This window comes from Tachysurus fulvidraco, chromosome 24 (assembly GCF_022655615.1).
Source record: "Tachysurus fulvidraco isolate hzauxx_2018 chromosome 24, HZAU_PFXX_2.0, whole genome shotgun sequence".
NCBI lineage: Eukaryota > Metazoa > Chordata > Actinopteri > Siluriformes > Bagridae > Tachysurus > Tachysurus fulvidraco.
In genome coordinates this window covers 9,163,301-9,175,327 of record NC_062541.1, presented here as the reverse complement: position 1 = coordinate 9,175,327, position 12,027 = coordinate 9,163,301, and the positions used below count along the sequence as shown (strand labels likewise).

General features: G+C 36.3%; 2 protein-coding genes across 2 annotated transcripts in view; both read left to right on the top strand.

Moving 5' to 3' along the window:
- The first annotated feature begins 333 nt into the window (after nt 1-333).
- rp9 (RP9 pre-mRNA splicing factor) lies at nt 334-7,578 on the top strand. The gene is made up of 6 exons (XM_027175655.2): nt 334-644; nt 1,522-1,552; nt 1,731-1,860; nt 2,679-2,770; nt 3,084-3,145; nt 6,754-7,578. The coding sequence occupies exons 1-6, from the start codon at nt 418-420 to the stop codon at nt 6,944-6,946; spliced, it is 735 nt and encodes a 244-aa protein (XP_027031456.1). The 5' UTR covers nt 334-417; the 3' UTR covers nt 6,947-7,578.
- A 3,329-nt stretch (nt 7,579-10,907) lies between these two features.
- elmo1 (engulfment and cell motility 1 (ced-12 homolog, C. elegans)) overlaps nt 10,908-12,027 on the top strand; it is a 74,696-nt gene continuing 73,576 nt past the window's right edge. Inside the window, exon 1 of the mRNA XM_027175618.2 lies at nt 10,908-11,073. The gene's annotated coding sequence lies outside the window, so the exon portion shown is untranslated. The remainder of the gene's footprint in view (nt 11,074-12,027) is intronic.

Genomic DNA, 12,027 nt, shown 5'->3' with positions numbered 1-12,027 from the left:
ATAGATAGATATGTAAAATCTACTGGAATTTTCTGTTGTATTTATTCTATTATATCCTGGTAATGTTATTTTATTCATGGCAAAAATATCCTAATTGTATAAACCTTGGGGTTGTCTTCCAATACAATTCTATTTTATAATAAAACTCATTCTATATTATTTTATCCAAATAAAATTCTATTGTATACTATTGTGCACTAAAAATACAGTCAATTGACTCTCTCTCTCACACACACGCACACAAATACACACACACTATACACTACACTATATAATATATAACCCTAAACAAATCACAGTCTTGTTGTACTCTTATTGTACTTGGACTTTTATTGTGACAAACAGGTCATCCGGAAGTCGATGAACAGCCGTTCAGTTACAGTTGCCCTGCTTCAGCTAACATAATGTGACTCTTTTATGAAGTATTTTGTAAAGGATTATATATTTAAAATAAAAGCTGTAGTACAACACTGTGTGCAGTGCACAAATATAATCATGTCAGATAGAAAGCGACGGAAAGAAGAGAAAGAAGAAAGACGAAGCACAAAGAGGCTAAAAAACTCAGAAGGCGATGAAGAGAAATACAACAAACACTCCGCAAAACTCAGTGAAGACGTGCAGAAACTTAAACATGTGGAGATTTTGTAAGTGTAGTGCACTTACATACTGTATAGAGGTGATAGATAGATAGATAGAGAGACAGGCAGGCAGGCAGGCAGAGGGATAGATAGATAGACATGTAGACAGATAGATAAATAGATAGACAAAAATAAATAGGCAGAGGGACAGATAGACAAAAATAAATAGGCAGAGGGACAGACAGACAAACATAGATAGATAGATAGATAGATAGATAGATAGATAGATAGACAGGCAGGCAGAGGGATAGATAGATAGATAGATAGATAGATAGATAGATAGATAGATAGATAGATAGATAAAGGGACATATAGAAAGATAGATATGTAGACAGATAGATAAATAGATAGACAAATAAATAGGCAGAGAGACAGACAAAGATAGATAGATAGATAGATAGATAGATAGATAGATAGATAGATAGATAGATAGATAGATAGATAGACAGAGGGATAGATAGATAGATAGATAGATAAAGGGAAAGATAGATAGATAGACATGTAGACAGATAGATAAATAGATAGACAAAAATAAATAGGCAGAGGGACAGACAAACATAGATAGATAGATAGATAGATAGATAGATAGATAGATAGATAGATAGACAAACATAGACAGGCAGACAGAGGGATAGATAGATAGATAGATAGATAGATAGATAGATAGATAGATAGATAGATAGATAGATAGAGGAACAGACCAATAGACAGACAGATAGATAGATTACATACCTCTGAAAAACATTTAGTTAATAGAATCTGTTTTAAATTAGTGTGCAGGTTTAAACAGCCATATTATTTATTACCTGAAGAACAGCTAGCTCTGATTATTTAATTGTTTTTAACAAAGTAATGTAAAGGTCTTGTATTTCTTACTTTTCAGCTATGAGAAACCTCCCCCAGGACTTATAAAGGTTTGCAGAAATTAGAATTTAAGAATTTTTTTATTAATACTTTTTTTAAATAATTATTTTTAAAAATGAATTAAATTAATTTTATTAATGACGTTCATCGAACGATGATATGTGTTTAAGGTAACATATGACTTTGTGTATAATTTGGGAAGTGAAGGTTTTTGTATCTTCTATTTAGGAGGAAGAAGTAAAACCAGAGGACTGTATTCCTGATGCCCCTGGGAATGAGAACGCCAGGGACTTTCTGGCTCATGCACCCACTAGAGGCTTGTGGATGCCACTGGGCAGGGAGGTGAAAGTCATGCAGTGTGAGTTATCTCTCCTCCTTTGTTTAATAAAGTTTGCTAATCCATATTCCCTATGAACAGGGAATTTTGGGTAATCTGGGAGCATGTTGTTAAGTAACACCCCAGAACGAGAGAGTTCAATGAGTGCAGACACAAACTAACAAAGTCACTGTTCCAGTGGAAGTAAGAGCTGTGCTGCGGTTTGTGTAGAAATGCAAGGATACATGTGGCAGGTTTTCATTTCTGAAGGATGTAAATGTCAAAGATGTTTCTCACATCCACATTTCATGCTAAATAGTTTAGTGTGTTTAGTAATATATTTCAACAAAAATATTTAGGATTATGTATATCTAAAACTGCATTATTATTTCTGGATTTAACACTAAAATTAATAATAATAATAATAATAATAATAATAATATGCAAAAACTGTAAAAAAAATAATAATAATAATAAAATAATAATAATAACAAAAATTAACAAACATCTATTTGTATTTTTTTTATAATTAAATTATATTTATTTTTTAAGTACTTAAAGGATGTCACAATATCTCACTAAATTATTCTGAAATAATTCAGAATAAATAGCCCTAACTGAGATACTAATTAGAACTCTTTTTTTTTTTTTTTGTCCTTTTCTGACTCCTTCAGGCCAGTTGGTGTCACTTTTGTCTTGTAGCTCTGTCCAGGTTTTTTCATTCCTATAACATTAAGGATGGCGTAGATGTCTGAATTGCTCTTACTTATCATATAACGTACTCATATTGTGAATTAGACAGAAGCGTGCATTAGACATTCACCCAGAATCCAGATAGAGGTGTCCTGTGTGTATTTCAGGCTGGAGATGCAAGCGTTACGGCCACAGGACCGGGGACAAAGAATGTCCCTTCTTCATCAAAGGCAATCAGAAGCTGGAGCAGTTCAGAGTGGTGAGTTTATCAGAGGCATGACTTATCACTAGACGGTCTAATAATTACATATCATACCAATCAGCAGCTCATGCTGAAGGATGTGTTTAGGAGCAGAGGTCTGAGTTAATGTTAATGATGCTATTGCAAGAAAACACGATCTCTGATAGGTCCACATTTGAGCTTGCTAATTCTTTTAACCTGGTTTGACTTGTATATAAAAAAAAAATCTTGGCAGATTATTTCGATAAAATATCGTTGAAACACACGACCCAGTTGTTTTATATAGCACATATTATATAACTGTACAAAACTATCGATCATTTGCTTGCAGGCACACGAAGACCCGATGTATGACATCATAAGGGAAAACAAGCGCAACGAGAAGGAGACGAGGTACATTTTCCTGCACTGGCCACAAATTTGAGTACTTGAGAGCTATTGAGTACTTGAGCTATGGCAATGTGTCTTCATCTAGACCTACAGTTGTAATGTGACTCTCAGATGCATCACATAACAGAGATTTTATTCTCCTGAAGGTATTTCAGCCTGTAATAATGTTTATGAGGAATGCCAGTTAAAGTTAAGATAATATTCAATTATTTATCAGAAAAAGGAATCATTCCTGAGCAATAGATTTTAATGATACTGGCCACAATGCTCATCAGGAAATGTGCACAATGAGGAAAGACCCGAACCCCATTTTTTTCTGAATCGTGGTTAAATGAATCACAGAGAGAGAGAGACGGATAAATGTTGAGGCTAAATTTGATTGAGGTCTGGGCTTTGACTGCCTAGCATTGTTGTCCCTGCCGGAAGCTGGATTTCCGCTCCAGTCTTATATATTTTTCAGACTGCAGCAGATTTTCTTCTGTGATTGACCTACAGTACATTGAGTCCCACCGAGCTTGACATCAGCCCCTGGCTCGTGTCCCAGTCCTTGGTGAGAAAAAGCAACCCGATGCTCCCACCACCATGCTTCACTGTGGGGATGTTGTTCACATGGTGATGAGCAGTTTTGGGTTTCTGCCAAATGTACAGCCGTGTGAAAATTTGTCCGTCGACGGTTTATTTTTTCTTCTTCACACTACTTTTCCATAAAGCTTTGTGGCGTTTATGTCCTATGGTTGTTCTTTGAAGAACTTCTCTAACAAACTCTGTGTCTCTCTGGGAGCAGGTTTATTTATAAATACAATCCCATGGTACTTTAATTTCAGTGGAAACTAGGTTGTCACTGACTGAGAGAAAAAACCCCACAGCTGATTAAAGCAGCACTACATGCAAATGAGTCCTACATGTCCTTATTTCATGTCTTTTCGCTTTCAACACATAAAACAGTGCAAACGGCTCACTGGCTGCTTGTTAGTCTTTTGTGTTTTGTCAGTCTGGAGTGACTAGTGGCATCATTGACATTTAACTTTAGAAGGTCACGCAGCGTAATTACGATTGTGATACGTTTTTTAGCACCGTGTCCAGAGAATAAATCATGCGGTATAACGCCCAGCTTAAGCGTGACAGAAGTATAAAAGGGATTCAGTGAGTTGTGTACACTTAAATGTCCCCAAGTGGGAAATGTCTCTTGGTCTCTGTAACTAGTGATCAGTAAACAATGTAAACATACAAACATTAAATTACACATGAAATCATGTACACAATCCAGACACACAGAGAAAAACAGAGAGAGAGAGAGAGAGAGAGATGAATAATTACAGTTATCTCTTTCCATGTCACTCTATGCTGATTTCCTAACAGTACATCACTCAAATCTCTTACATGTCACACACATCACATGCCACAGATAAATGATTGACAAGTCCTGTTTGTCTCATTACACAGTGCCATAACCTCTTAAATCCAACTCATAAAAAACTCATAAAACCCTCATTTATTTCTTGCAAATCTGGCTGAGGTTGGCCCAAATTAATCTTTTAAACCATTTAGCTGACATTGAGCAAGTCTTATTTTGTAACCGATGGAAAATCCGTATTTTGTGAGAAGGATCAGCTCTTATTTTTTCTGACCGATGAGAAGTTCTGAAATTGTGTGTGAGGATGTGAGAAGGATCACCGTTAAAAAAAAGACAATGCATGAGTTTAATGAGAAGTGCTCTATTAATTGGAAGAGCCATCATTTATTATGGTTCATACTTTAATGTTGTACTGCGCGCAGATTAATCAGGTGTTTTTATTACAGAAACTAGCAATGGGGTAAAAAGAAAATATTTCCAAGTTTCCAAGACATTTTCACAATATATCTAAGCATGGGGGGGGGGGGGAGCGAGAGGGAGAGAGAGGGGGGAGAAAGAGAGAGAGAGAAAGCGAAAGAGGGAGAGAGAGAGAAAGCAGGAGAGAGAATGAGTAGCAATGAAATGGTTGCACTTAAATATCCTGAGAAAAACTTTTTTACATTTTGACTGACTTTTACATTTATATCATCTACTAAGATACATTTTTGACACCAAAATGAAGGAAAAGGAGACAAACCGTCCAGTTCAGAAACGTCTATCTCTCAGTGGCACTGAACAGCAACGGGGTCGGAACTTTAATATAAATGTTGCTAATATATATAAATGTGTTAATATAATGGTTAAGGCCCTGGGTTGTTGATAGGAGGATTAAGGTTAAAGCTCCAGCACTGCCAAGCTGCCTCTGTTGGGCCCTTGAGCAAGGCCCTTAACCCTGACTGCAGTGTTTCGATCAGTGTAAATATCACCATGTACATGATGACGAGTGCTTTGCGATGTCACGATATGTCCTGTTTTTGTGTTTGTTTGTATTTGTTTTATTCTTCCATCAATGGTACAAGAATGCATTTCCCGGTGTGTACAGCCCAAAAATATGACGATTCCATTTTATTTTCTTTTTAATACAAACAAACCTTATTATTCTTATCACTTATGTAATTGTTCAGCTCACTGTAATTATCATTATGTACGCGATGGTTCCTGTTCCCACGGGAGCAATTAAACAGTCCGTAAAAAGAGCGCCGATAAGTTGTGAACAGGAATATCGTGACTGGGTGGAAAGGTTCTTTTGATGCTTTATCATGCGACGTAGGATTGTCATTGTGCGCATATCAAATCGATCAAAAAGGATCCGGGGATAAAACAAACGATCGAGGCCTGTCCTGATGTAAATGTACATGACAGCATGTGTGTGTGTTTTCAAATAATCCTATTCACAGCGATTATGTAACTGCATAGTAATTATCATGAAGTATGTGATGACATTGTTTTTTTTTTTTTTTACAAAGGGAGTAATTACACTCTGCTGGGGGAGAAACCAAGTGTACACCATGGTGTCAGTAAGCGTCTAAATACTGGTACATAGAACTTTCTGAAGAATAAAGAATTATTACTGTGCTGTCTTTCAGGATTGGCAGTTGGTTGTAGTAACTTTTTTTGAAAAGAAAAAAATTATATATATATGAAACATTATTCTCTCCTCTGTCTTGTTGAAATGTTTCAGTTCAGCACAAAAAAGGTTTGGCTCATTTTATTGAGGTTTGCAGCCATGTGTCAGAAAACAAAGCATGGATTATTAAAAGCCAGTGTTGAAAAACAGTTTCAGCTTGGGGACTGATGCAAGAGCCTGAGCAGCAGGAGAAAAAAAATCAATAGAGAAAAGAGACAGGGGGTCGTCGCTGTGCGGTTCCTAGGGATACAGGCGTCTAGGAGATAATGTGGAAATTCTCCGAAAAAGCCTGAGAAGAAGTGAATTGACTTTCAGGACTGGCTGGAAAAGTTATAATGCCATGCAGTGTAGGAGAGCTACTATATACCAGGACAGATTTAGTTAGTTCACAGAAATGTTTGAGCACGACTCGGTATACCGAGCCTCAAAGTGTGATGTATGTAAGTGTTTCTTTTTTTGTTTGTTTGTTTGTTTTTTAACCCAAGCTTGAACATTATCACACATATTCTTAGTAGAAAATCGAAATCCTTATGACTTCCTCATTTCCAATGCACTAGCTGACATTGATTCTGTGCCATTTGCTCACCACAGGATCGAGCAGCTGAGGAAGCTACTACAGGATACAACATCCGATTCTGACTCCGGCTCCTCCTCGGACCCCTCGACCTCTCGCCACGGCCATAAGAATAAGAAGAAAAAAAAGGAAAAGAAGAAGAAGAAGAAGAAGAAACAAAAGAAGAATAAGAAGCACAAGTCAAAGAGTAGTAGTGACAGCTCCGACTGAAAGGAGAGAGTCGTTATTGGTGGCTTTGCTGCGATATGACCGGGGCAGCTGTAGAGACCTTTAAACCACTGAGCTCTGCTTTCTCTATACCCCCCGCCACCATCCCCTTCAAACCACGGACTCTTGCTCTTCCTCCCACCCTGCTGGTTCTGCTTAATAATACATGCAGGTATTTTATTTCCCCCTGTCATCAGAAACGGTTTGCTCACATGAAGTCTCTATCAGTTCTGTCTCTTATTAGACCGCTGTCACGTTTGTGCCTCAGGCCTCGGATGGTCCGTGCATGGAGATGATGTAATGTCAGCTCTGAATGGGTGTGGTGTAGAACATTGCTTGCTGATGTAATATATTTATTGCTTCTTTCTCTCTTAATGTGCTAAGTTGAGTGTTGAGTTTTATTTGGAAATGATGCCTCCTTTTTTTTTTGACAGTGAAGTAAATAATTCAGAACATTTGTGCCCAAAATGTGAGATATTTCTGTAAATACATGGATGAAGAGAAAAAGATCTTGTTCAATCCATTTTCAGTGTTTTATTTGATTTTTTTTTTACTCTGCCTCTAAACTAAAATAATACTATAATCACACTGTAATATATGGAGCAAATCATCACAAAATACAAGATTCAATTCAATTTTATTTGTATAGCGCTTCTTGTCATTGACATTGTCTCAAAGCAGCTTTACAGAGCTTAAGAAGCATAATACAAAAAGTGTAAAAAAATACAAAGATTAATAAATAAAGATGTTCTGTTATAGAGAAATACTCAAATATAGTATTTACCATCATTTTTATACAACTAGAATGACCAATTCATTAAATCCTTTATTTATTTATTTTTGCATACTCCAGTTTATCAGGAAGCTGGGGTTAAAACAGGGTCAGCTCTGATTAAGGGTCATGTTCAAGAGTCTAACAGTGTGAGTTTAGAGGAGTTTGAATTCCCTTCTGAGAAGTAATCAACAATCTTAACCATTGCTCTAGGATAAAGGACTCTCAGATTCTAATGTTGTAGCGTGTCCATGAAACTAATCAGTTCCTGTTATCACTTACTTGTCACTGTCTTTCTTCCTCTTAGGTTCCATCAATTTTTCATTCCCTTTAAACTAAAATTTACCTAAGCATTACTTCTGAATATTACAAAAGTACTGCCACTCGAGACTCCTTCCCAAAATCTCATACGCTAACCATACAGTACGCTAACCGTACATACGAAAGCATACGCTAACCATACAGTATCAGTTTAGTTTTGTGATTATATGGAATGCCCCTGTGAATGAATATTATCAAAGCCTTTATTTATTTTATTACCGAATTATTTCTTTGCATATCCCAACTTTGAAGGTTAGGATCAGAGCACAGATCAGCCATGATACATTGCCCCTGGAGCTCAAGGGCCTAGGGATGCACTTATTTCCAGGGATTTCAGAACAGAGTAGCAGATATTGTGTCATTGGGGGGTCGTGGCCTATTTGATAATCTAACCCTAACCATAACCGTAGTTTTTGGTTGTTTCTTTGTTTTCTAAAATAAGTCTTCCTGTATGACTGTTTTGTCCTTCGTAGTATGCTGCTTTTTTAAAAGAGGGCGTTTTTCCAAGACCTCCGGAAACACACCCACTTTACACTTTTACCAGAGCTGTTATTGTGTCGCATTTTGTGTTATCCATGCAGAAGCAAAGACACTTTAAGCTACATTAACTATACTGTTAACAAAAAAGCCCTCTGAAAAAGCCTCTGAAAGGATGCTTATACAGATTTATTGTTTGTGGTGATAGCACATACAACACCGATCCAGTACATTGATTTCTAGGTTGATAAATGGTACAGTATGTAACTTCTTCAAGGGAGAAGAAAAAGAAAATGTTACGTCCTTAATCACAAGACTAAGAAAACATGAATATTTTTAGGCGAGTTTATAGTGCATTTTATATAATATTTCAAATGAATACGTGACTTCATTAGGAACTGTTTTAATATGCGTGACCTGGACAACAAAAAAAAGCAGCAGTCACTAAATTTGATGAGATTCCTATTAACTGTAGCCTTGGGATAGATTTTATTTGCATCTCGAATAATTTGTGAAATCGCTGACCTCAGGAAAGTAAGTGTGTGTGTGTGTGTGTGTGTGTGTGTGTGTGTGTGTGTGTGTGTGTGTGTGTGTGTGTGTGTGTGTGTGTGTGTGTGTGTGTGTGTGCAAGCTACGGGCCTCCCTTGCCACCCCTCTTTTCCATGGTAACTCTATCTGGCTATGTGGCCTAAGGCATTAGATAAAAAGCAGCATTAGGACTGTGTCAGTGTGTGTGCAGCTTTTATCTCAGTAGAGACATCAGTATCACAGAACAACCTTCATAATGTTCCTTAGCCACAGCACAACCGCATTCTCTTCACTAAATCATCATCTGGATTTGAAACGGATTTTAACTTTTTTCTTTTTAAATCCCAGCAGCACAAATAAAGCTGCGTATATAAAAGAGTCTACTGGTTAAACCATGTGTGTTGCCACCCGTGGAACCAAAAAAGTGTCTGAGCAAGCAGAAAATCTGCAAATATAGGCACTTCTATTTAGAAAGTAACAGCATAGAGCTCATTTCAGAGCAAAATGTGTTTTCCACTGATACAAAACTGGAAGGAAGGAAGAAATTATGATTTATATTTTTATTTTAGGGTAAATGTTTCCAAATGTGTATGGCCAATGCACCATTACTTTTAATTTCAGGATGTTTACCTTATTACATATTCTGTAATAGGATTTAAAAAAAAGACACATTATGACTGGGAAATCAGGCCATTTAGAGTCTGGTTCAAGTGTTCTGCTAGATGTCAAGTATATTAAATTAACAAAAGCAATTCTTTAATGAAATTTAAGGCACTGGGATTGAATTGTGAAATTTGCCCATTCAAATCCAGATTTAAAATAGGGATCTTGTTTCCAGATGTTTGGCTGTTGAAAAATGTTTGCTTTTCCAGAATGCTTGGAAGCATTATAAATTATACAAGATTTAATTTGAGTTATCGGAAGCTCTGCCACCTCACAGCTCCAGTATTCCTGTTTTAAACTTGAGCTTAGTTTACTGTGTATGTGGAGTTGACTACAGTAAGTGTGTATGTAGGTGCTGCTCACTGTACTGGACTGCTACTACTGGTATATTATTACCTTGTGCCCAATGCTCCTGGGATCTACCTTGAAAGTGGCAGGATAAAGCGGCTATAGAGGATGAATGAAAGAATGAATGAAAAATTAAATTGAAATCAACTTTAGATTTACAATTATAAAATGACTTTAAATGCAGATTTACAACTTTCAGATCCAAATCGGCGACACACACACACTTTCCAAATATGAAAACTTCCATGTAAAAGTGAATCATTTTTTTACACCCTACAGATTGTTTTAAATAAAATTAAAAATTAAAATAAAAAAAATTGCAAACCGAGTTTGTAAATCGTACATACAGATGAAAACGAAATTAAGTGCAAATTTACAAACATTTACGATTTATACAAAAAACATACAACTGCAAAATAATAATAATAATAATAATAATAATAATAATAATAATAATAATAATAATCAGCTTTAGAAAATTTACATATGCATTTATATACAAAGGCTATATGTTTTGCTTAACAATATTATTCATGTGTTTTTGTTTTATAATGACAGATATTTTAGTATGGCTACATTTCATAAATTTGTCTTGTATTTAAAAAGAAAATAGCAAAAAAAAAAAAGATGCTGAATTTATGTCTAGATGCGTAACACTGTCACGTTTATCGTTCAGGATGAATGAAAGAAGTGGATTACGTCCAAAGCCGCATACTACCGTACTTCACAGTGTGCTACACCACAGGCAGCTTATTGTTCTTGCATACTTTTCTATATAGTGCTGTAGTAGGGAGCGGCTTGTTGGCCCCGCCCTACTCTTTTATCTGTGCTTTGATTGGTCGATGTGGCACGCGAAGCTGAACCAATCAGCACGCGGAGGAGGAAGGAGGAAGTGAAAGCATCAGCGCTATCTATGTGGAGGAGAGACAGAGAGAAAGACAGGGAGAGCGCGCAGACACTACAGCTACAAAACTCTCCGCAGCAGTACCGCGGCGGAGCTGGGCTCTACTCGCCGCTTCTGGTGAGTCACAATCGCGTTAACACACGAGGTTTGGATATAAACAGCAGGTCCGGAGCTCGTGCGTGTTTTAGTTAAGCGCTTTGAGTCAAGCGCGCGCTCAGTGAATCTCCTTCTCGTGACCCGCGGCTCGCGCTGTCGCTCGTGTCGTTAAGGAGTCGCACCGGAGCAGGAATCAGTTAACGACTCGACACTAAACTTGATCTTAGTTTCTAGTTCATTTAGTAAATATAACCCGCATTTCACATGCTGTTTTTGTGAGAATGTGATTTTTGTTTATGTTATGATCGGAGGCTGAAACATTAAGGAGTTTGGAGTAAGGAATTGTTCATTTAAGTTGTATTTGTGCTGAATCGATTCAATTGAATCAAGTTTTTTACAGTTTAGTGCTAATAAATGATGTGTTCAACATTTTATTTAAATTTGAATCGGCTTGTAGAAATTGATCTTAATCCAGCTTTGACAAAGTTTAGAGCTAATCAAAGATTTGATCCAAATTGTAGTTTAATTTGAGTCGTTCTGCATGAATTAATGTTAATTTCTCTTAAAGTTGAGTTAATCAGTGATTTATTCATCAAAGTTTTATTTCAAGTCGCGTTTTGTTTACTGTGTAACTTTAAACCAGGTTTAAGAGATCAGTAATCCTTAAATCCTTCATCTGGGATTACATCTGATTGTCATGAATAATTTTCATCTTTTGAGCAAAAAACAAATATAAAAACTTTCCAATGAGGAACATTTAACAGATCTTATCATTGGTTGCACACAACATGTAATGGGTCAAACTGGACATGGTCGGTTGCATATACTTTTGTTTATTATATGCAAATTATTAGTATAATTATATAATATAATTATTATATCAATTTATTAAATACATTTATTATAAGGGCATGTACAAATATACTTGTGTTGAATTGGACAACTCAAAATGATTCAATAGACTCAAACTGCTAG